Source organism: Oncorhynchus keta, chromosome 28 (genome assembly GCF_023373465.1).
Source record: "Oncorhynchus keta strain PuntledgeMale-10-30-2019 chromosome 28, Oket_V2, whole genome shotgun sequence".
Classification (NCBI taxonomy): Eukaryota; Metazoa; Chordata; class Actinopteri; order Salmoniformes; family Salmonidae; genus Oncorhynchus; species Oncorhynchus keta.
In genome coordinates this window covers 10,743,471-10,769,619 of record NC_068448.1, presented here as the reverse complement: position 1 = coordinate 10,769,619, position 26,149 = coordinate 10,743,471, and the positions used below count along the sequence as shown (strand labels likewise).

The 26,149-nt window shown below is 40.6% G+C and overlaps 1 protein-coding gene and 1 long non-coding RNA gene across 10 annotated transcripts in view; one reads left to right on the top strand and one right to left on the bottom strand.

Moving 5' to 3' along the window:
• LOC118360434 (tumor necrosis factor receptor superfamily member 14-like) overlaps positions 1-26,149 on the top strand; it is a 56,615-nt gene that overhangs the window by 10,843 nt on the left and 19,623 nt on the right. For 2 of the 9 annotated variants that reach the window (XM_052484762.1, XM_052484761.1), the window contains exons 2-9: positions 475-594; positions 921-1,020; positions 1,117-1,242; positions 1,374-1,529; positions 1,687-1,774; positions 1,890-2,065; positions 2,433-2,452; positions 2,691-2,948. The exons of 1 other annotated variant lie outside the window; for it this stretch is intronic. In XM_052484762.1, coding sequence (XP_052340722.1) covers positions 565-594; positions 921-1,020; positions 1,117-1,242; positions 1,374-1,529; positions 1,687-1,774; positions 1,890-2,065; positions 2,433-2,452; positions 2,691-2,816 — 822 coding nt within the window. In that variant the 5' untranslated portion in view covers positions 475-564 and the 3' untranslated portion in view covers positions 2,817-2,948. Of the gene's footprint in view, positions 1-474; positions 595-920; positions 1,021-1,116; positions 1,243-1,373; positions 1,530-1,686; positions 1,775-1,889; positions 2,066-2,432; positions 2,453-2,690; positions 2,949-7,061; positions 7,480-12,909; positions 13,066-13,208; positions 13,297-13,411; positions 13,588-13,759; positions 13,780-14,012; positions 16,532-26,149 lie in introns of those variants that run through there. 6 more of the 9 variants (XM_052484773.1, XM_052484772.1, XM_052484770.1 and 3 more) reach the window with 6 other exon arrangements.
• Positions 18,287-19,896, bottom strand: LOC127913185 (uncharacterized). Its single transcript, XR_008085095.1, has 3 exons — positions 19,792-19,896; positions 19,058-19,202; positions 18,287-18,356 (listed from the first exon to the last, which is right to left on the bottom strand). It is a non-coding gene; the product is annotated as an uncharacterized LOC127913185 (long non-coding RNA).

Genomic DNA, 26,149 nt, shown 5'->3' with positions numbered 1-26,149 from the left:
ATGACGTGTTTCTACGCATGAGTTTGGCAAGCCAAGGTTGCCATGACATCGCCTATTGTGATCGAGGATTGTGATCGAGGATTTCTATTGGTGAATCAGTTTGTCTGTCTTCATACTGTGCTGTCTTTGGTAGAATGGACTTTACTCAATGTACAAGGCTACTTCACCACAATATGGCAGCATTCTCTAATAATAATTTGCCAATTTCTGTTTCACACTTCTCAGATGAGCTTAATACAAACTTTTTTTCTGTGATTTAATTCGGCAAGATCATCATTTTCAAAAATAAAGGTTATTTTTTATTATGATTCAGTAAACTTTGTCATCACCATCAATGTGAATAACTCAGGGTAGCCATCCAACGTACATTACTATATTATATTTATTAACTGTGCAGTGTATGCAATATTTAAGCAGAATATAAGAGCTATTCTTACTATACAGTGCATGTACTAAAATACATTAAGTCAACAGGTCTGTTCATCTCAATACTTCAAAACTCCTAAACACGTCACAAGTCTGGTACGTGGGTCTTTCCAGTGAGTTGGGGAAGAATGAGGAACCATGGCACAGTTTGAAAGCCTGATATGGACTGTAAGAGAAACATTTCTGATTTGCACATTTTGTGGCTTTGCGTCTTTTACTAGCCTTGTACGTCGTGAAACAGAATGTAAACTCATGAGATCAGGATGGTTTGTACGAGGCTCTTTTCACGCAACAGAAATTCCTGGCACCAAACAGTGAGCTCAATTCACAGTACCACACCCCATTTACAAAAGCCAGTTTAAAAAATAGTTCTACATAATTACATATTTGAATAGTGAATATTTTAGTTAGGCAAATTAACTAGTTCTGTAAGTTTTATGAATACACATCAGTTTCAATTTGAGTGAATAGTGTATTTCTTTCTCTACTTCCAGGTACCTATTATATTGGTGCTTGTAAGCATTGGATGCTGTATTGCATGTGGTAGAGCTGAGTACAGAATAAGGGATGAATGTTGTCCCATGTGTTCACCAGGTAAGGACCCTCTCTTTACATCATCTGAATCACCAGACGTTAATACATCATCAACACTAACAGAAAAACATGACATTGTGATTCTCTCTTCACCAGGAAATCATGTATATAAGCATTGTACTGAATTCACCAGCACCAGCTGTGTGCCCTGTGTTGATTCTACATTCCTTGATGAGCCCAATGGTCTCATTAAATGCAAAGTGTGTACCAACTGTGATCCAGGTAAGAGTGGTGCTGTGTGTCTGCACTGAAACCCAGACACAAACACTGATATGTTACTCTATGCTGTTATGCTATGAGGATATGTCAGTTGTATGCTGCATCAGATAATAGATGCCATGTTCTCTCTCTAGGTTTGGGTTTGAAGGTAAAGCAGTCATGTAGACCTTCATCAGACACTGTCTGTGGGACACTGGAGGGCTTCTACTGTCTAGACCCAACTAAGGATGGTTGTAGAGCAGCCCAGAGACACATCAGCTGTAAACCTGGTCAATACATCAGTCACACAGGTTGGTCTTCTGTTTCATCATAATACTAATTGTGTTGTCATAATTCAATTGAGTGAAGTTGTTAACTTCATTGTGAATCATCATTACAGTTTATGGGATTAAATAAATGGGGGGACAAATTAATTTTTCATTAATATTTCAAGATGTATTTCTGCAGGAACAACATCTACAGATACTGTGTGTGCTGACTGCCCTGATAAAACTTATTCAGATGGATCATTAACATCTTGTCAACCACATACAGAGTAAGTGTGGACATTTATTAGTTAGTTCAAAAGGTTATTCCCCTGAAGATATAAATACATTAATATACTCAAATAGAAACTTTAAAAAACATACCTCTGTTTATGTCTTTAACAGATGTGAATTCTTGGAAATTGAACCGGGAACTCCTTGGTCGGATTCAGAATGTGGAGTATCCTCACTTCTCACAGCTGGAATCATAGCTGGTGTTCTATTTTTTCTGATAGGCACCATAGCTGGTGTTTGTTTATTTATGAGAAGAAGAGAAATAGGGAGAAATATAAAAAACTTGGGTAAGATGACTGGAATTGTATTTGTACCATTCATTGTTTTTTTTAAAACCTTTATTTAACTAGGCAAGTCTGTTAAGAACAAATTCTTATTTTCAATGACGGCCTAAGAACAGTGGGTAAACTGCCTGTTCAGGGGCAGAACGACAGATTTGTACCTGGTCAGCTCGGGGTTTGAACTTGCAACCTTCCTTGCAACCAACTAGTCCAACGCTCTAACCACTAGGCTACCCTGCTTTCATTGCCTGTGATATTCAGTTTACTCTGTGAATGCTACATGTTCTCATATAGTATATATTACTACTGTTTGTTATCGTCATGGTTACATGGTATGTTTATTACAATATTGAACATCTGTCTTTTTTTATAGGCTCTCAAATACCTACACAGGTATGTTTTGGAAATCTATGAAGATATTTCATCATGTTGTATTACTTTGTGCTTTCTTCTGACTGAAATTTGAATTTATTGAGCCAGTTTTCCAGATGGAGATTGCCTTGTTTTGGAATGTAAAGCACTTTGTCCATTTAATCTCCATTGAATGTGCTTCTTAGTCCAGGACTGAGAGTAATCTCTGACCGGGAAACTGGCCCAATGTGTTTTACTAATTACTGTTTCTATCTGATAGGCATCCCCAGATCAGGAAATACCAATGCTGTCTGGGGGAAACAGTAAGGCACACCTTCAAGGTTTTCTAAATATGTTTAAAAAATCATTCACAAGTTCATATAATTTCAAACATATTTATAAGTAAATGTATATGGTATATATAACTTAATCAATGCTAAAACCAATGATATGATATAAGAATATAAGACAAGCTATTGTACTACAAAACATTGTCCAGAATGTAAATGAATTACTGATAAATTACAAATGACTTCTCTCCCCAGATTCAAGCCCCCATCACAGTCAAGGACTCTGCATTCTGTAATCTGTTTTCCACTGGCTGGCTGGTCCAGCCATCTATAGTGTATCTTAACACTACATGTTAAATGTGGTATTGTAGAATCTGGTTGATATAAAAACAGGATTCTACACCAGATTCTATTGTAGTGTAAAGAAATTAAACACACTGAAACCCAACCTCCAGTAAGAAGAATATAACTTCTCGGTAGAGGATCACTGTGCCTTGACAGTGAGTTGTATGTGACTTCTAGATACCTGTTGACAGAGGACCACTGTGTCTTTATATCACATGGGGATGTTTGAAACGTACTCCTCAGCCTGAACTGTCCCCACTTGGGTCACCAAATAGCTAGCTTTTCATGTGGGCACCACTGGTAAAATGCTTCGGGAGGGCGGAAACCTATCAGCTTCTGCCTACAGCCTGTTCTAAAATGGAAAAGAGCATGTGATGAGTATAACTTAGCTTCACATTGCTAGGTAACAGCTTAGGTAGGTGAGAACCCTCAGCTCTTCCCAGGGGAAAGTCAAATGTGTTCATAACTTCAGGACCACAACATCTATGTCAGCCCAGACTATGGAACTCCAAATGGGACTTGATAATATCTTGAGACACAGAACAAAGTCAATATTCCTCTCATGCCAACTGGGGTAGAACAATGACTTATTCCTTACAGTTAAGTCTGAATTATTTCACAAAAGAGCTTTGTGGGGAAAATTGTGCAGGAAATATTTCAGGCCATTAAAGCTTGTTGGTGAAACCTAGCCAATTTAGCAGGTGATCTTTCAGGAATATAATTAAGTTTCAGTAAAAATTGAAGACAACCCAAATTATTGAACACATTATTTGGAATGAAATACCATATTGAATCAGTGTTGATCAAACATCTTTTCAACCAGTTAATCTTGATAGTGTTATGTCTCCCTTCCGGAGACACCTGAAACCCCACCTCTTTAAGGAATACCTAGGATAGGATAAAGTAATCCTTCTCACCCCCCTCCCCTTAAGAGATTTAGATGCACTATTGTAAAGTGGCTGTTCCACTCGATGTCATAAGGTGAATGCACCAATTTGTAAGTCGCTCTGGATAAGAGCGTCTGCTAAATGACTTAAATGTAATGTAAATGTTATGTCAAAATCCAACACTTCCAGACTGCCTTCAGCTCTTTTATTAGAGGACTGACGGTTTTTAGTTTGACTTATTTTTCCAGATGAAGGTCTTTTTGATCTCTTTACAAGTAGAAGGATTTACAAATAAAGACAATGAGGGGTACACAAAACGAGACAGCCCCTCTGCCTTGGACAGAACTACTCTCCCAAGTATAGAAAGATCTCTTTGTAGCCAATTATTAAATACATTCTTAATTTTAGGAGAAATTCAAATGTCTGACTACGTGGTGTTTTGACAGATGTATTCCTAAATATTTAACACAGTCCTTTACAGGAATATTTTAAATTTCTTTATCAGAGTCAAACGTAAGATTTCACATTTTAAAACATTCAGTTTTAATCCTGATGCAATAGAAAATTCTGTTTTAGCATTAAGGGCATGGGTGACCTGGTCTTTGTCTCTTTAAAAAAAGAGTATCATCAGCCACTTGGGAAATTTTGATTTCTTTGTTAAATGGTTAAGCTGTACAGATTTGCATTATTCAGAATATCTAGAGATAGAAGTTCAACATCCAAAATGACTATAAATGGCGAAACTGGGCATCCCTGTCGAACACTTCTGTTAATACTGAATATTTTGGACGTATTAAGGTTTAACACAGAACTATTTTATATCTTTGTAAAACATGCGAATGACTTCAATATAATTTTCACAGAATCCAAAAAGTTTAAGTGACCTAAAGAGAGAATCATCTTCAATTGTGTCAAAGGCTTTACAGAAGTCCAGAAATAAGACAAATGCATCTGAGTCCATTGCATCTTAATAATCTATTAGGTCCAAGACTAAACAAATGTTAGAGTTTATGTGATGTCCCTTCATAAATCCTGTTTGAGTCTCATTTATAATGGTATCTATTCCTTTAATATTTTAAAATAAACCAGAGCAATCAATTAGTAATCAATATTTAATAAAGTAATTGGTCTCCAATTATCAATGAGAGAAGGGTCTTTATCAGGCTTCGGAATCAATGAAATAAGGCCCTGTTTCATAGTGGAGACCATTTCCCCTTTTTTAATGCAATCTTAAAACATGTTAAAAATCGGGTCTTCTAGTAACTCAAACTGTCTACAGAATTTAACTGACAGGTCATCCAGGCCAGGTGATTTCCTTTTTCATTGACACAGGTGAATCGCAAACTGAGTGGGAATCATCCTCAATTACAGGGACATTAATTCTGAATGTGGCAGATGTAGCTTTCCCAACCATCTTCCTGAAATTGTGAGTTGTAAAGGTTTCACAAAAATAATTTACAAATGTTATTGTAATGGGATCTTTGCATAAAACATTAATTTAGAGTGCAGTTATAGATTTTTTTGTAGTTTCTCTTTTCAAGTGCAAAAAAAAAGTCACTAGTGTTTCTTTTCCACTCTTCAATCCATTTTGCTCTTGACTTTACAAAGGCACCCTTTGCCAGGTCCGTGTAAAGCTGTTCTAATTCTAGTTGTAAAGACTTAAATACAGACTCTTCAACTTGAGTTTTCTAAAGAAAGGTAATCTGTCAAGCTTGCTCATCAACTTCTTTTCTCTAAGGTTCTTTAAGTGCATCAGCTCTTTGGCACGTTTAATGGCTACAACTCTGACTTTATATTTGAAAATTTGCCAAATACTTCCATGACCCAAGACTTTACTTGGAAAACAATTTGATGTTTCCAATGAGAGTAGGATCTTTAAGTGTTTAATCTCCAATATTCTCCAGTACCTTTTTAGATTTTTTTAGTAGCTTGCAAATTCAGGGAAATCAAGTGATCAGAAAAGGGAGCCAACTGATGATCTACATCTATAACAAAATGGGAGAAATGAGGAATAATCTATTCTAGATTTACGTGACATAGTTTTGTTGGTCCAGGTATAACCCTTTGTATCCGGATTGAAATAACGGCAGGCATCATCAACAGAGATCCTTGCATAATGTACTGATGATATTGCTATTTTGAAGGCTTTGACTCGTACTAGGAGGAAAACGATCAACAGATGCATCAGGGGTTTAATTAAAATCCCTTGAAATAATTAGAAAAGCCTCTTGAGTATTTGTTGCGTAAATCCTGTACTTTTCTGGTAAATTGGGTCTTATTAGGAGCATGTGAGTTATGTCCATATACATTACAGATGAAAATAACAATTGTCAAGTTTAACAGTTACTATGACCCATCTCCCATCCTGTGAAGATGTGGATTCTAGAATGTCACCTTTAAACTTGTGAATGTGTCAGTGTCAAAACACCAGAATGATTTGATCCATGACTGAAATAGACCATATCTCCCCATTGTGATTACCAAAATTTCAAATCACTTTAACCCGAAATGAGTTTCCTGCGTTTACAATATAAAAATAAGGCTTTCCTTTTTTGTAAGATCTCTCAAACCCCTAGCATTCAGACTAAGGATATTGAGTGAGTTGAAAACTACCTCCTGAATAAAAAAAAAAGAGAAAACAAATTAGATAACAGAAGTGGTAATGTGAACAATAAAACAGTGAACCTTGAGGGATTACTCCGACGGAAAATTACGCACAGCTGAGGTAGCGGTGGTTAACAGCAAAAATATGTTCATTTCCTTTTTTTTTGGCAAAAAAGGGTTATAGGTTAACTTAGTTCATGCCGTAAATTTACTCATGGCAGTACTCACAGTTCCAGTTCGGTTAATGTCAACAGAGTTACCCAGTAATCATTATTTTTTCGATAAACGCGTGTGGGCCCTTGAACCCAGCCTTCTTTTCCTCTTGTCGTGCCTTGCCTTCAGTATAAGCGACCACACTTTCTCCCTGGCAGCCTGATCCTGCGGCATCAGAGCCTCTTTGATGCGGAGCTTCTTCTCGTCCAGAAACGTGTTCCCCTTGGTCATTTTCCAGATTATGTCCCTGTAATGGCGCATAGTTAAGCGCAAAATGATATTGCGAGGTGGTCCATCATATCTTCGTTTCCCAAGTCGATCACGTCTCTTAGCTTGTTTTTGATGCACGGAGTCACCTTTCCCAGGATATTAATGACTGCTTCCCTAATATTCCTCTACCTCTTTTACACCTTGGATTTTCAGATCCCACCTGCGAAAGTACCTTTGAAGTTCAGATACATTCTCACAGCTCATTATTTGGGGGTTGCAGTTTCTAAAAATCATTCTCTAGGAACGTTATATTTTCCTCGTTTTCGCTCACAATTTTGTGAAGCTGACTGACAGTTTCTGACAAATGATCGATCTTCTTTAATGTTTCTTCTGTGGCCCCGCTCAGATGGACTCACTGGAGAACGTGGCGTCTTGTTTAGTGGACAGGATTGCAGAGAAAAGTTCAGACATGGAAATGTCTTACTTTTTTCACCGGTTAATTGGAGTCGGAGATAAAAAGGTCGCAGGAATTTCATCCAGGTCTGTTTAGTTCTTTCTCTTGCTTGAGCTCGCAGCATCTTGTGTATCCATGCTGCTTTGGTTCTCGTCGTGGCCAGCTAGCATGTCTGCCGTCTTCTGTGAGGCTTGGATATTCCGTTTATTATTGTCTTTCTGTCGTGTTCTTCCAATTCAACTTGACAAAAACGAAATCTAAACGTATCCTATGCGGCTAAAACAAGTTGTAGTTAGTTTATTTCAACAGTGATAGCCAATGAAAGGCTGTTAAAACCACTTCATCCTCAATGTTGCTTTGACAAGCGAGAGAACACGCCCTCATCTTGGACATCCTGAGGAATCTACTTCCAGACTGCGGTAATATAAATATAAATTATTTACGTAGAAATAACCGACTTTACATGTTCCGCGTTGTAGCATAACTTTAAGAATAATGTATTTTCATATTGATGAATGATTGTGTCATTTTACTACAACGAATTGACAGGGCGACCCTATGCTGTTTTCTTGCTTTCGTTTTCAACATACTGTTTGTTCTACCTCTGAATCTCCCTTCTGATTTTAAAAGTGCGCTGCTAAACTCACTCGAATTGTCACAGTTCTTGAAATATTAAACGCGATGGCCTTGTCATTATTCATTAATGCTTTCTTGTTTGTTTGCAACTCAATAAACGGACAAAATAATATAAGTAACACAACATCACATGATTGCCAGTCAGCAGCCCGTTTTGCGCTCTATCAGAACATATTTGATTGCACATTTGTACTTTTTTTTTTACTTTGAAGTTTCGTTTTTGCTTTCAAAACAATTATTTTTGATTGAAAAAAAAAACGTTTTGCTCTCGAAAAAATACAAATGTAAGCCCATGTAACAGTATAATTTTAAAACCGTCCCCTCGCCCGAATCAGGGACCTTCTGCACACATCAACAACAATCACCCTCGAAGCATCGTTACCAATCGCTCCACAAAAGCCGCGGCCCTTGCAGAGCAAGGGGAACTACTAGTTCAAGGTCTCAGAGCAAGTGACGTAACCGATTGAAACGCTATTTAGCGCACACCGCTAACTAAGCTAGCCGTTTCACATCCGTTACACCCATAGCTTGTGCCCATAGAAATAGACGGGGGCGCGGGATGTTACACAATGCTGGTAAGGGGGTCAGAGTTAAAAAGTTTGGGAACACCTGGTGCAGAGACCATTGTACCATCTAAACCACTGGGAAATATCTTCTCCATACCCGAAAACATTGTATTTTCAAAACTGAGTTAAAGACGCAAAACATTTACTTTTAGCAAGGGAAGCATAGAAATAGTGAACATACTGTATAACAGATCTACCGCTTCTTAAACTTGCTTTAAATTATAATGACAGATCTATAACTCAAATTTCTATGCGAATTTGGTCTGGTCACACAAAAAAGTGACATATTACAGCTTTAAGGTTAGAGAAGATTGGGGTCGAGAGTATTGACGTCCCAAGGATTCCATATAGTACTAACCATACCGCAATTGGATTATTTTATAACTGAGTTTATCTCTGTGAGAAGTGATAGAATAGAGGGTTTGGGTGGTAGGTGTGCTACATCTATCAAAGAAGGTATCGCACAGAGAGATTAATAGTTCCAAAGAACATGAATGCGTGGCAGTGGAGATTTGTAGAAAAGGGAGTAGGAGTAGTATTTCCAAAATGAAAATAAAAGACGTAAAACATTTATTTAAACATGAGAAGCATAGAAACAGTGAACATACTCTGTATAACAGATCTACCGCTTAGACTTGCTTTAAATGAGAATGACGGATCTATAACTCAAATTTATATGCACATGTGGTCTGGTCCCCCAAATGATACATACTGCAGCTTTAAAGGTTAGGGACGTCCCAAGGATCGCAAATAGCACTAAGGCTGGAAAGTATCTCCTACATAAACGAAAGTGTAAACTACTCCGAGTTAATCTAACAGGTAAAACTGCTCTGTTACGTGTGTAAGAAAAGTGTATTCAATACTGATTAAATATGTATAATATCGTATGTTGAAATAGGATTTTCGTATTCGAAATTAACTTTTAGCTAAAGTGTTATTGTACGTTAGTTAGTGCTAGCCCTAAAGGACACGACGCTGTCCATCCAAGACAATAAAAGACCAACGCCTAGAGGCTGGTCAGCGTTGTTTTAGCTAGACACAGGCTTAAAGTGTAATATTAAGTAACATAACCGTAACAACATATGTAACATATGGCTTTGCATTAGTATAATTTACGCATCAAAACTCCCAAAGCAAAGTGACACCTCACTTTTATATTTTGAGTTATTACATAAATCCGATAAGAATTCCCGAAGGTGCAATTTCGAAGTTGGGTAGCGCGTCTTCAGTTTTCCTTGTCAGGTATTGCATAAAAATGTGTAACTTGTCAGAAATGTCCAGATCAACTAGCCATTTCGGCAAACATTTTAGCTGGGTTTTGTAGACCATAGATTTTGTGGTAATGTTTGAGACACTCAAAGATGACATGAATACACATTAGACACTGCAAAATGACGTTTTAAAACACAAAAATCTTCTCTGCACCCCGTGACAAATGTGTAGAATTGCAGGAAATATGCATACATCTGCTAAATTATCTACACCAACAAGAGAGGTGTGAACAGTTTGTGCCATGAACCGTGCTTGTGCCCACAATGTTCCCCAATGCTGGAAGGGGGGCCTGAGTGAAACAGTTTGGGAACCCCTGCTGTAGAGAGTCATTGTAACATCTAAATCACTGTGACATGCTCTACATGACCATGTGTGGACGGACACCTGCTTGTCGAACATCTTGTTTCAAACTCATGTGCATTAATATGGAGTTGGTCCCCCCTTTGCTGCTATAACAGCCTCCACTCTTCGGGGAAGGCTTTCCACTAGATATTGGAACATTGCTGCAGGGACTTGCACTGATGTTGGGTGATTAGGATTGGCTTGCAGTCAGCGTTCCAATTCATCCCAAAGGTGTTCAATGGGGTGGGGTTGAGGTCAGTGCTCTGTGCAGGCCAGTCAAGTTCTTCCACACCGATCTCGACAAAACATTTCTGTACGGACCTCGCTTTATCCACAGGGGCATTTGTCATGCTGAAACAGGAAAGGGCCTTCCCCAAACTGTTGCTTCAAAGTTGGAAGCACAGAATTGTCTAGACTGTCATTATATGCTGTAGCGTTAATATTTCCTTTAACTGGAACTAAGTAAAAAAACAACCCCAGACCATTATTCCTCCTCCACCAAACTTTACATTTGGCACTATGCATTGGGGCTGGTAGCGTTCTCCTGGCATCCACCAAACCCAGATTTGTCCGTAGGACTGCCAGATGGTGAAGCTTGATTAATAACTCAAGAGAACGCATTTCCACTGCTCCAGAGTCCGACATATTGTGCATGGTGATCTTAGGCTTGATCTTAGGCTGGTGCTCGGCCATGGAAACCCATTTCGTGAACCTCCCAACAAACAGTTATTGTACTGAAGTTGCTTCCAGAGGCAGTTTGGAACTCAGTAGTGAGTGTTGCAACCGAGGACAGATTCAGCACGTGACGGTCCTTTTCTGTGAGCTTGTGTGGCCTACCACTTCGCAGCTGAGCTGTTGTTGCTCCTAGACATTTCCACTTCACTTTATTTTGAAATGTAAAGATTAACTAAATAGACTTCCCCCCTTCACATTAATGGCAAATTATTGCATCTTGTTAATAACCTGTTTATTGTTATGTATAAGCCTCTCCATCATATCCCCCATTTGCACAAAATACTAGTCTACTTGCCTGTTTTCAATGCTAAACTTCAACCACTAGAAACTGTGCATAAGCATGGTCTAAAGTTTGCGGGAAGGTGAGCACATTTTCATGTCAAGTTCAGTTTTTATAAAATACCAACTTTTGCTTAAACTGACACACGCATGTTTTAAGGTCCATTTTGTACATATGCACGGTTTATAAATGAGGCCCCAGGCCAGGGTTTGAGAAATCAATTTGAGAAGGTTGTACATTATCTCAATCTGAAGGCACAACCTAGATTGGAGCTAATGTCTTTACTTGAACATGTTATTACTCAAACCTAGTGAAAGTGATAAACTGACACTGATTTGACGGCTTGCACATGCGCAGATCGTCTCGAGACAACAGTTAGACCCGATTTTACCTGTTTCTACGCACGAGTCGCCATGACATCACCTACAAGTGTGATCGAGGATTTCTATTTCTATTGGTGAATCAGTCTTCATACTGCGCTGTCTTTCGTAGAACGGACATTGCTACATCACCACAAGAGGCCACCATTCTTTAACTATTTGCAAATTTCTTAAAGTTGATAATTAGTTTATTACAGCTTTTTTTGCTGCAGTGATTCAATTCAGCAAGACATCATTTTCAAATTGAAAGGTTATTATATTTTATTATGGTTCAGTTTCATTCACTATTGATGGTGGTGACTGATAACTCAAGGGTGGCCAGTAAACATATATTATTATATTTAGTAACAGGGCAGTGTGCAATATTTATGAAGAATATAATTGAACTATTCTTACTATACAGTACATGTACTAAAATACATTAAGTCCACAGGTCAGTTCATATCGATACTTCAACTCCTAAGAACTTCACAAATCCAGTGTGTGGGTCTTCCAGTGAGTTGGAGAGGATTGAGGAACCATGGCACCGTTTGAAACCTTGACATGGACTGTAAGTGAAACATTTCTGATTTGCACATTTTGTGGCTTGTCTTGTTTAAAAAAACAAATTATCAATGTAAATATTTATTTTATGTAATAGCAATCAGAGTTATTATTAGCCTACTATATAGTCTTAGTTTCAATTTGACTGAAACCTCATCGAAAAAAACATGGAGGAGAGAAGTACATTTATTGACTGAATGTGCAGATAACGGGTTATCTTGGGTTTGGTGTCACATCTTTAAATGTAATGTATGCTGATGGTGGTGATTTATTTCTTCTCTATTTGCAGATACATTTTATACTTCTAAACATTGAACCCTGTCTCACATATGATCGCTTCATCTATAAAATAGGTGACAGATATTGCAGAATGTGTAGGCCTGGTAAGGACCTTGTGTATTTTTATGAGGAGTTAATTATAATAATAACAACAATAATAAATATGATGATAATAATACCAAAAGGTCATTACTTTCTGTTTTTCTTTTCAACAGGATATCGTGTAAATAGTCATTGTACTACATCTACATTCACCTCCTGTGTGCCCTGTATTGACTCCACCTTCCTTGATGAGCCCAGTGGTAAAACAACATGCAACAACTGTACCACATGTGATCCAGGTGAGAATTCTGTGTTCTGGGCATAAACACTGAGCTACTTTACTATATCAGCTGTTGTTTTAATGAAATAAATCAGGCTTTACATTTAGCTTCAAATACCAAGTGATGTGTTTTCTCTCTAGGTTTGGGTTTGAAGGTAAAGCAGCCATGTAGACCTTCATCAGACACTGTCTGTGGGACACTGGAGGGGTTCTACTGTCTAGACCCAACTAAGGATGGTTGTAGAGCAGCCCAGAGACACATCAGCTGTAAACCTGGTCAATACATCAGTCACACAGGTTGGTCTTCTGTTTCATCATAATACTAATTGTGTTGTCATAATTCAATTGAGTGAAGTTGTTAACTTCATTGTGAATCATCATTACAGTTTATGGGATTAAATAAATGGGGGGACAAATGAATTTAATTCATATTTCTGCAGGAACAACATCTACAGATACTGTGTGTGCTGACTGCCCTGATAAAACTTATTCAGATGGATCATTAACATCTTGTCAACCACATACAGAGTAAGTGTGGACATGTATTAGTTAGTTCAAAAGGTTATTCCCCTGAAGATATAAATACATTAATATACTCAAATAGAAACTTTAAAAAACATACCTCTGTTTATGTCTTTAACAGATGTGAATTCTTGGAAATTGAACCGGGAACTCCTTGGTCGGATTCAGAATGTGGAGTATCCTCACTTCTCACAGCTGGAATCATAGCTGGTGTTCTATTTTTTCTGATAGGCACCATAGCTGGTGTTTGTTTATTTATGAGAAGAAGAGAAATAGGGAGAAATATAAAAAACTTGGGTAAGATGACTGGAATTGTATTTGTACCATTCATTGTTTTCATTGCCTGTGATATTCAGTTTACTCTGAATACTACATGTTTTACTTCTCATATAGAGTAGATTACTGTTTGTTATCGTCATGGTTACATGGTATGTTTATTACAATATTGAACATCTGTCTTTTTTTATAGGCTCTCAAATACCTACACAGGTATGTTTTGGAAATCTATGAATATATTTCATCATGTTGTATTACTTTGTGCTTTCTTCTGACTGAAATTTGAATTTATTGAGCCAGTTTCCAAGACAGAGATTGTTTTTGAATAAAAAGCACTTTAAATGGAAAATCGTCATTGAATGTGCATCTTAGTGCAGGACTGAGTGTAATCTCTGACCGGGAAACTGGCCCAATGTGTTTTACTAATTACTGTTTCTATCTGATAGGCATCCCCAGATCAGGAAATACCAATGCTGTCTGGGGGAAACGGTAAGGCACACCTTCAAGGTTTTCTAAATATGTGTACAGAATAGTTTGAGTTAAAAGAATTTCAAACATATTCATAAGTAAATGTATATAACGTCATCAATGCTGAGACCAATGATATGATACAAGAATATAGGACAAGCTATTGTACTACAAAACATTGTCCAGAATGTAAATGAATTACTGATAAATTACAAATGACTTCTCTCCCCAGATTCAAGCCCCCATCACAGTCAAGGACTCTGCATTCTGTAATCTGTTTTCCACTGGCTGGCTGGTCCAGCCATCTATAGTGTATCTTAACACTACATGTTAAATGTGGTATTGTAGAATCTGGTTGATATAAAAACAGGATTCTACAGCAGATTCTATTGTAGTGTAAAGAAATGAAACACAACCTCCAGTAATTAGAATGACTTCTAGATACTTGTTGGGAGAGGACCACTGTTAAATGGATAACTTTACACTACAAGAAAATCAGGATCACGCTCATAGAAGTAGACGAGGACATCAACAAACAGATACAACTTTACTACAGACTGTATGGATCTCAGAAGGGTGAAAAGACAATATTTCAGGAACTATCCTGAATGGCTTCCACTCCATCTCACATTAAAATGCAGAATAAGTATTGTAGAAGAGTGCAGGTCCACTCAGTCACCTGTGGTGTCCCCCACCCGGTTCATCCTCTGCCTACTTCCACTTGGTCATGTAGTCAGGTGACTTGGGGTCCTCTTCCACAGTTTTGCGGACGACATCCATGTTTTCATCAAAAACGGACCCAAATCCCTCAAAGTACATGCTTGGTTAAAGCGCAACATTCAAAAACATGTAACAAGCTGTCCTTCAGGGGGCAGTCTGGGGGTGTTTGGCTCCAGGAGAAGAGAACACCGCCTGGATGATCTTCAATCTCAGCCTCTTATGTTAGAAGACATGACAAACTCTTTATGAACCCTTCATTATGTATGCCTTACTATTAATGCCTTGCATGATTGCTATAGAAATGTTTGTGGTCATATTCACATGCTTTTAAAACTTACAGTACCAGTCAAAAGTTTGACACCTACTCATTCATGTTTTTTTATTTATTTTTACTATTTTCTACATTGTAGAATAATAGTGAAGGCATCAAAACTATGAAATGACACATGGAATCATGTGTTAACCAAATGTAACTGTATTTTAGATTCTTCAAAGTAGCGACCCTTTGCCTTGATGACAGCTTTGTAAACTCTTGGCATTCTCTCAACCAGCTTCACCTGGAATGCTTTTCCAACAGTCTTGTTGGCTGCATTTCCTTCACTCTGCGGTCCAACTCATCTCAATTGGGTTCAGGTCAGGTGATTGTGTAGGCCAGGTCATCTGATGCAGCACTTCATCACTCTCATTCTTGGTCAAATAGCCCTTACACAGCCTGGAGGTGTATTGGGTCATTGTCCTGTAGAAAAACAAATGATAGTCCCACTAATCATATTGCTGTGGTAACCATACTGGTTAAGTGTACCTTGAATTCTAAATAAACCACACATGCAGAGATCATCCGCTCACCTACTCTGTGTCTCACGAAGACACGGAGGTTGGATCAAAAAAAATTCAGATTTGGACTCATCAGACCAAAGGACTGATTTCCACCGGTCTAATGTCCATTGCTTGTGTTTCTTGGCCCAAGCAAGTCTCTTCTTCTTTTTGGTGTCCTTTAGTAGTGTTTTTTTTTTGTTGCAGTCATTTGACCATGAAGGCCTCATTCACGTAGACTCCTCTGAACAGTTGATATGAAGATGTGTCTGTTTAACTATGTGAAGCATTTATTTGGGCTGCAATTTCTGAGGCTGGTAACTCTAATGCACTTATCCTCTGCAGCAGAGGTAACTCTGGGTCTTCCTTTCCTGTGTCGGTCCTCATGAGAGCTAGTTTCATCATAGCGCTGAATGGTTTTCTCGACTGCACTTGAAGAAACTTTCAAAATGTTCCGTATGGACTGTTGTTTCTCTTTGCATATTTGAGCTGTTTTTACCTTACTGTTCTTTACTAAATAGGGCTGTCTTCTGTATACCACCCCTACCTTGTCACAACACAACTGATTGGCTCAAACGCATTAAGAAGGAAATAAATTAAAATTAACTTTTAACAAGGCACACTCCAGGTGACTACCTCAGGAAGCTGGTTGAGATAATGCCAAGAGTGTGCAAAGCTGTCATCAAGGCAAAGGGTACCTACTTTGAAGAATCTCAAATATAAACTATATTTGGATTTGTTTAACAATTTTTTTGGTTACTACGTGATTCCATATGTGTTATTTCATAGTTTGTACAATAATAGTGAAGACATCCAATGTAGAAAATAATAAATATAAAGAAAAACCCATGAATGAGTAGGTGTGTCCAAACTTTGGAGTGGTACTGTAGGTGCTGGCCTATTACAGTCTAGATAAAAAGGAATGAACTGTTGTCATTAAAGGTGGTATTAATTAAGGAGCATATACAGTGTCCAGGCCTTTCTGTTATTTATATAACTACTTCATTGGTTACTAGATCATTGCTTACGGTGACAGCATGATAAGGATGAATATGAATGAGGAGTGAGGTCAGTCATACCCTGGTCTGTATCCAGATTACTATGAATGAGGAGAGAGGTCAGTCATGTCCTGGTCTGTAATTACTCCAGGACCACTAGGTTGCTGTTTCTCTCCAGCTTCAGAGAGTCAATGGTCTTCTGACAGACTTGGGCCTCTCCTCAGCCTCCTCTGGGCTACCCCTCCACTTTCAGCGTCCGGCTGAGCTGCTTCGTCTGACCTTTAACCTCAGGTACTTCCTGTTTCCTCTGGGACACTTCCTCCTGCAGCTGGACTACAACCTGGAGGATCACAGAATCAGTGGATAAATGACAAAAATGTGTATTGATATTGGCTTGAGATTATATTTAGATCATATATGTTAATGCTACTGCCACTAGAGGGCAGTACAACCTATCCTATGACCGGATGTAAGCCCTGTGTTGCTGGAGATACATTATCTAATCCCTTTCTTTTACATTGAACTCAGCTGCTTCCTGTTTAGTCTGAGTTAATATATGTTAATGCTACCAACACTAGAGGTCAGTACAACCTAGCCAGTGACCAGTTGTATGCTCTTTCTAAATAATACACTTATTTTGTTTCAATGGACTCACTAGTGTGCAGACTCCCCAAAACAGATCTATTATATTCCAGCACATGCTGACATGGTGATAAGGACATGGACAGAGTCAACTGATAATATGATTATATTTATGACAATCCTCTTGTTGTTCTGTAAAATAATATGATTGGAGTTGAAGCATTCTGTGGCATCAGACAGAATAAAGGATCAGTTGGAAGATTGTTATGAGTCGCTTCACTTGACTCAACCACTTTCAGGATCTCTCATTGAAGACACGTTTATTATGATCCCCAGTAGTTACTGTTCCTGGGGAAGCAGGGATTCTGAGCCTCCAAACTACAAGATCTAAAGATCATATTTGATTTTTGATGATGACCACTGAATGATTCCCTTCACAATTCAGAGTTAAAGACAGACCTGTGTTCCTGGAGATACATGATCTACACCAATGGGGGCTGCTGAGGGGAGGACGGCTCATAATAATGTCTGGAACGAACAGAGCAAATGGAATGGCATCAAACACATGGAAACCGTATTCCGCACCAGCCTTTACCATGAACCCATCCTCCCCAATTAAGGTGCCACCAACCTCCTGTGATCTACACAATTATTTTACATTACCTGCCAATCTTTGAGGTTTCTCATGGAAACATTCCTTGACATAATCAATGTACTTACACTAGTCTATTTTCTTAGACGTCCATAAGCAAAAGTTACATCCCCTATTATGTATTTTGGTGAAATTAAGAACTTTGCAAGGCTTCTCTCTGAGAACCACAAAAACCTAACTCAAGCAGAAAGAGGTGTAACCATGTTCCAGACTGGAAATGTAGGGTTTGGAACACTTCTGGTCTGTGGTTAGAAAGAGAGTGTTTTTTCAAATTTCTCGTCAACTTCAACTTTCAGCTTTGTCTTATTGTAACAGTCACAAACACAGCAAGTATAAATGCTGTATTCTATTCTAGTGTACATTATAATAACACAAGTATTTAGTATTCCTAACCATGAGCCAGGCTTTCTAACGTTGTCTCCTTAAGAGGAAGTGTCACGTGTAAACAAAGTTATCTGATTAAGTAACAGGGAAGGTGTGTCCCAACCTGCCTCAGGGTGTCATTCTTCTCCTCCAGCATCACCATCATTGGTTTTCCCATCACATAACCAGGTGAACTGAAAGTAAAGGTAGGTCATAGAGAAGCCACATTCAATTCTTGAGGTGTCCTTGATTTAGCTTGTGTGGAACCCATAGTCTCACACGTAGCCTAATATGCAAATCTACCCACTCAAAGCATGTTCATACCTTCCTGGACATGGCCTGTAGCTGAACCAATCTGTCCTTCACTACCTTCCTGGACATGGCCTGTAGCTGAACCAACCCGTTCTTCACTATCTTCCTGGACATGGCCTGTAGCTGAACCAACCTGTTCTTCACTACCTTCCTGGACATGGTCTGTAGCTGGACCAACTTGTCCTTCACTATCTTCCTGGACATGGTCTGTAGCTGAACCAACCTGTCCTTCACTATCTTCCTGGACATGGCCTGTAGCTGGACCAACCTGTCCTTCACTATCTTCCTGGACATGGTCTGTAGCTGAACCAACCTGTCCTTCACTATCTTCCTGGACATGGTCTGTAGCTGAACCAACCTGTCCTTCACTATCTTCCTGGACATGGCCTGTAGCTGAACCAACCTGTCCTTCACTATCTTCCTGGACATGGTCTGTAGCTGAACCAACCTGTCCTTCACTATCTTCCTGGACATGGTCTGTAGCTGGACCAACCTGTCCTTCACTATCTTCCTGGACATGGTCTGTAGCTAAACCAACCTGTCCTTCACTACCTTCCTGGACATGGTCTGTAGCTAAACCAACCTGTCCTTCACTACCTTCCTGGACATGGCCTGTAGCTGGCCCAACTGGTTCTTCAGCCTCTGTCTCAATTCATCCTGCTGGCCTTTAGCAGTGAACAGCTCTCCTTCCTTTATGGACAGAGTTCTCCACAAAGAACTCACTGTACCTGCAGAGTACAAATACAGTATTGATTGGGATTACATACAATAAGAGTCATCTGTTCAAAGTGTTCGTTTACAGCTATCCAATCCTGTCAGATCTACACCAGTCATAAGGGGGTAGGGGAAAGGGACTAGGGGCAGATTTGGTATTGGTGGCTCATCCTCCCAAAGTTTTGGCTCTACAGCTGTGTTTGATACTGTATCTCCATGAGAACACGCCAGAATAGATCACATGATTCTTCCTGTCCTCCTCTAACTCATCAGTTGTTCATTGTTTCTCTCTACTTCTCATCTGTTCAGTAAGTGATACTCTGTCTTCCTCCTCACTGTTCACAGCATTCTCTATCTGAAGAGCTGTGCTTGTGACCATGTTCCAAGACACAGACACGGTCACCATACAAGATTAGATCAGTTTTAGGTCATATTTCATTATATCAATTTCAAATGCTAACAAATTATGAATTCCTAACTCTGTCCAAGTTAACTAAGGGTTAACCTCAGGCTGTGTGGCTTGGTGTTCTGTCTCAGTGAGTTGCTTCTCTGTCCAACAGGGCTAGGAACCCTTCATGACCCAACACAGGGCTGGCCTCTCACCCTGTGGAGCTCCTCTTCTAGTCTGGCTATCTGCTGGCTTTTCTCCTGCTCCTCATTTTTCACCTCCCTCCGATTCTTGACCTCCTGACAGATGCACTATCAACTCCACCTTCAATATAAAGAAACACACAAGTATGAGTTGACCAAGGTTGCTTCAGCTCTGCATTTTCACTTTTTCTATACAATTTTGGCTTTTCATTTGTTTTATTTTAGTGTGACAGGTTTTATATTTAATAATAGATGTGTGTTGTGCTCTGTTGGTTCTGGTATCAGTTTGAAGAGTCTTGTACCCTGAAGTTTCAAGTTTTTACTTTATTTTGTTTATTTTTAATTTAGTTTTAGTTTAAATGTTGGTCCACCTTTATGGTTCAAAGGCAGATGGATAGATGGCACTGCTATAGTTAGAACGCTGCTGTGGTAATCAGTATATGGCTGTATACACATTAAACCTTATCAAATGGACAAATGACACAACTTGTTGTTCAGTACATGAGCTGAAATACTCACAGAACTCTGAAATATACAGTACAGAGAAGTTCCTACTTCCTACCTGACCTCTGACCACATCCTCATTATAAGAAATGATCAGTTCTGTCAGCTCCTCTTGAAGCACAGATCTCTTGGTCTTTCTTCACCTCTTCAAACTGACAGATGAGTGATTTCCTCACCTACCATCAGTATGTTCTGATCCTTTAAAAAGAGGGATTACAATACTACAACTACCGTCAACCTCCAATATGGTGCACACCCCACTGAGCCAAACATATTTTTTATTTTACCTTTATTTAACCAGGTAGGCTAGTTGAGAACAGGTGCTCATTTACAACTGCGACCTGGCCAAGATAAAGCAAAGCAGTGTGAACAGACAACACAGAGTTACACATAGAGTGAACAATAAACAAGTCATATTTCAACCTGAGTGTTGTGATCGCATTTGGTGTGGGAGGACAAAACCAACATGCGGCCGATGGTGCACTCAGAAGCGCTCGTGCGGTCTGGTCAGTTAGCTTCTAGTAACCTCTTTCCTTCAGGCTGCTTCTTCTTTGAACTTTATATGGCGGTTGACGGTGCATTACCACAACCGACTGGAGTATGGGCCTCAGTTCATCTTCTAAATCACCCAGGTGGGTATATGCTCCTAAAAACCAATGGGAGAGGCAGGACTTGCAGCGTGTTGAGCATCACAAATATAATCAAGTTCTATTTTATTTAACTAGGCAAGTCAGTTAAGAACAAATAATTATTTACAATGACTGCCAAACCCTAACCCGGATGATGCTGGGTCAATTGTGTGCCGACCTATGGGACTCCTAATCACGGCCGGTTGTGATACAGCCTGAAATCGAACCAGGGTCTGTAGTGATGCCTCTAGCACTGAGATGCAGTGTCTTAGACCACTGCACCACTCAGGAGTTACACAGACAGTTGCGAGCAGTGTGGGTGCAATGATTGAATAACATGTATGTGTACATATATTTTGCAGTGCTCATGCACGCGACTTGTCCTGTCTGGTCAGCATGTTTAAAGCATTGCATCGCTGTGCTAGAGGCGTCACTACAACACACGTGCCAATATATCCTCCAAACACCGGCTTCTCTGGCATTATCACTTAAATACACATTCTACAGACCCTGAGTATTCCCTACAATTTTACTTCGGCACCTAGAATAGTTTTTGCTTTAAAAGCCAATATGTATTTGCACTGGGGGCATTTATTTGACCTTGGAACATGTTTTAAAACCCATATTTGTTGCAAATGTCACTTAAATATGAAAAAAATAGCTATTATTTTTCATATCATGAATAAAAGGTTGCCACTTTTCTATTATTAGGTTGGGAACTTTTATTTTGAAAATTGCCGAAATGACTTTGTTACACTGATCATAAAGTGAACGTAAAACTAGTCCAGGGCCCTACACTACTGCGATCAAATTGATTTATAAATCCCTTTTTACATCAGCCGACGTCAAAGTGCTGTACAGAAGCCCACCCTAAAACCTCAAACAGAAAGCAATGCAGATGTCTAAGCACGATGGCTAGGAAAAACTCCCTAGAAAGGCCATAACCTAGGAAGAAACCTAGAGAGGAACAATGCTGAGGGGTGGCCAGTCCTCTTTGGCAGTGCCGGGTGGAGATTATAACAGAACATGGCCAAGATGTTCATAGATGACCTGCAGGGTCAGATAATAATCACAGTGGTTGTAGAGGGTGCAACAGGACGGCACCTCAGGAGTAAATGTCAGTTTGCTTTTCATAGCCGATCATTCAGAGTTAGAGACAGCAGGAGGGGGAGAGAGAGTCGAAAACAGCAGGTCCGGGACAAGGTAGCACGTCCGGTGAACAGGTCAGGGTTCCATCGCCGCAGGCCCTGTCTGACGATACCCCGAACAGGGCCAAACAGACAGGATATAACCCCACCCCCTTTGCCAAAGCACAGCCCCCACACCAGTAGAGGGATATCTTCAACCACCAACCTACTACCCGGAGACAAGGCTGAGTATAGCCCATGAAGATCTCCCCTACGGCACGAACCCGAGGAGGGGGCATCCAACCCGGACAGGAAGATCACATCAGTGACTCAACCCACGCACCCTCCTAGGGACAGCATGAATTTATCACTGCTGAAGTGAAAAGTCATTGTCTCTTGGAGAATGCTGCCTTTTAGTTAGCTTTGCGACAGTATTAGAAATACATTTGTGTTCTTATTCTCCTCAATTAAGTTGGAAAATTGGATGATCGAGCAGCAGTGAGGGCTCAGTCAGAAGTCTTCCAGTTTGGTGTAGCGCCATTTCCGTTTCAATTTTCTGGAAGCTTGCTTCAGAGCTTGGGTATTTTCTGTATACCAGGGAGCTAGTTTCTTATGACAAATGATTTTAGGGGTGCGACTGCATCTAGGGTATTGCCCAAGGTTAAATTGAGTTCCCCAGTTAGGTGGTTAACCGATTTTTGTACTCTGACATCCTTGGGTAGGTGGAGAGGGTCTGGAAGGGCAACTAGGAATCTTTGGGTTGTCTGAGAATTTATAGCACGGCTTTTGATGTTCCTTGATTGGGGTCTGAGCAGATTATTTTTTTGCGATTGCAAACGTAATAAAATGATGGTCCAATAGTCCAGGATTATGAGGAAAATATTTACTCCACGGGACAAAACTAGGTCCAGACTGTGACTGCGGCAGTGAGTAGGTCCGGAGACATGTTGGACAAAACCCACTGAGTCGATGATGGCTCCGAAAGCCTTTTGGAGTGGGTCTGGACTTTCCATGTGATTATTAAAGTCGCCAAAAATATGAATTATCTGCCACGACAACTGTACAAGGTCCGATAGGAACTCGATGTGGAACGCAGTATAAGGCCCAGGAGGCCTGTAAACAGTAGATACACAAAGTGAGAGTTGGCTGCATAGATTACGACTAGAAGATCAAAAGATAAATGCAGTTTTTTTTGTAAATTGACATTTGCTATCGTAAATGTTAGCAACACCTCCGCCTTTGCGGGATGTGACGGATCTAACATTTTGAGATCACAATTTCTTTCAATGGCAGGAATAGAGGTCTTTATTCCAGTGAGATTGCTAAAGCGAACACTGCCATGTTTAGTTTTGCCCAACCTAGGTCGAGGCACAGACACGGTCTCAATGGGGATAGCTGAGCTGACTACACTGACTTTGCTAGTGGCAGACTCCACTAAACTGGCAGGGTGGCTAACAGCCTGCTGCCTGGCCTGAACCCTCTCTTATTGTGGAGTTAGAGCCCTGTCTATGTTCATAGATCAGATGAGAGCACCCTCCAGCTAGGATGGAGTCCATCACTCCTCAGCAGGCCAGTCTTGGTCCTATTTGTGGGTGAGTCCCAGAAAGAGGGCCAATTATCTACAAATTATATATTTTGGGAGGGGCAGAAAACAGTTTAACCAGCGATTGAGTTGAGACTGCTGTAGAGCGCATCAGATTATTTTATTACAATGGTTAAATTGGATTTTCATTGTGTTCAATGGTGTTATTTGCCCCTAGTGGCGCTTTCTGGTACTTAGAAAGTCAACGCAAACGGGAAGTTCAGAATTTGTTTTGCACGCATAGAAGCAGCTACAAACAACGCTACCGTGCAGGTCTTTCAACGTAGTTATTTCTTGTCACGCTTCAGCCTTGGAAAAATATTTGTTTGTAAGTTCGATTCAAGCATTTAGCTAATGATAATCTTGGAGCTGTTTCCTTTGGAGAGTTCCTCTCTCCTCCCAGGCCTTGAGAAGGTTCACATGGTAGGTTTGCTTCTTCTTACCCTTGTCCGGGTGCAGCACCTCGTAGGTCACTGGGCCCATCTTCCTCCCGATTAGGTACGGTCCTTGCCATTGTGCAAGGAGCTTGCTGGTAGACGAGGGAAGGAGGAGCAGGACTTTCTGTCCTGGCTCAAACTCTCTGTGGCGAGCATGCTGGTCATAGCCTCTCTTCTGGGCCTTCTGGGCTTGCTGAAGGTTTGCTCTAGCTTCCTCTCGGTACTGTTCCAACCTGTCTCGCATCTGGAGGACATACTGGACAATCCCTGTCCTGAGGTAGCTACTGGGGAACCTTCCCAGCACTTCTTCAGCAGGTCCAATGGTCCTTGCACTGGCCATCCATAGAGGAGTTCGAATGGCGAGAAACCTGTCGATGCCTGAGGCACCTCCCTGTAAGCAAAAAGCAGAAAGGGTAACCACTTATCCCAGTCTCTACCAGTGTCAGCCACAAACTTCCTCAGCATGTTCTTGAGCGTTTGATTGAATCTCTCTACAAGCCCATCCGTTTGGGGATGGTAGGGAGTAGTCCTCAAGCCTTTAATGCCCAGCTGTCGGTGGAGTTGAACCATCAGTCGCGAGGTGAAGTTTGTCCCTTGGTCCGTCAGGATTTCATCTGGGATTCCTACACGAGAGAAGAGCTGAACAAGAGCACTGATTATTTTTGGAGTGGTTATGGAACGGAGTGGGAAGGCTTCTGGGAACCGGGTGGCATAGTCACAGATCACCAATATATACTTGTAACCTGCACTACTCTTCTCCAAGGGTCCAACAATGTCCATTGCAATTCTCTTGAATGGGGTAGAGATAACAGGCAGTGAACATAGAGGAGCCCTTTCAGACCTACGGACAGCACTGGTTTTCTGGCACATGGGGCATGATTTGCAGTATTTTTGTACATCAGTATACATTGAGGGCCAAAAGAAACGGGAGCCTAGCCTAAGATAGGTCTTATGTTGCCCTAGATGGCCTGCCCATGGAACTGTATGTGCAAGGTTGAGAACAAGTGGTCTACAGGTAGATGGCACCACCAACTTCCTGCTATCTGCCTCTGACCCAAGGTAGAGTATGTGGTTGTCTACTGAGTAAATCCCCCACATGAAGATTGACTGTCCCCAGCTAAGGCCTTGTCAAACAAACATTTCAAGGTTGCGTCAGACTTCTGCAGTGTAGCAAAATTTTGTGGAACATCCCATTGCACCTCTAACCCAGACACATCAGCAACAGGTACAGGGGTTCCCACATACTTCTCAAGACGCCGCTGGCGGCGTGACTTTCTGGGCCCTTTGGTTCCCCCCTCGCACAGACTATCACACAAGTCAGGCAGAGGTTGTAAACCAGCTTTGGCCTGGGCACGAGTGACAACTGAACATGCCATCTGAACATCAGACTGGCAAACTGACTGCTCATATAGCTGACCCCCCACACTTCCCAACAGATCAGAGAGTACAGGCACATCCCTCCCCAAAATCATCTCAAAAGGTAGCTTCTCCATTACCCCAACTTTGAGGAGGTATTTCTGACCCTGAATATCAACTGTGAGCTCAGCTGTGGGCTGCTGTGACTGGTCACCATGAACACATTGGATCAGTGTCTGATGACCATAATCAATGTCATTAACAGGTACATTACCTTTTCTGATCAATGACAGGGAACTGCCGGTGTCAATCATTGCAGTAAGACTTTTACCATTCACTTTTACAGGTACCAAGCATGACCCTTCCCGAGTCTGTCTATTCTGAACACCATCCCCCTCTCTGGGTACATAACAGTAACCTGAGAGCTTGGATTTACGTAGCGGACACATTGAAGCTTTGTGCCCCTGCTGCCGGCAGTAAAAACAGGTCAGACCCCTCCCATCAGAGCGAACTGCATGATCCCTTACCTCCCTCCCAGACACATAACCCCCAGAGTTACCTCCACCATCTCTGGCGTTTCTGATGTCCCTTGTGTCTCTGAGACTCCTTGGAGCGGGTGCTGCAGGTTGTGGTGGGCCCCCTTTACGTGCATTAAGATACTGCAGTGCAAGCTTGGCCGCCATAAGCCCGTCCTTGGGCTCGTGCTCTCGGACCCAGGTTCGAATGTCGTGTGGT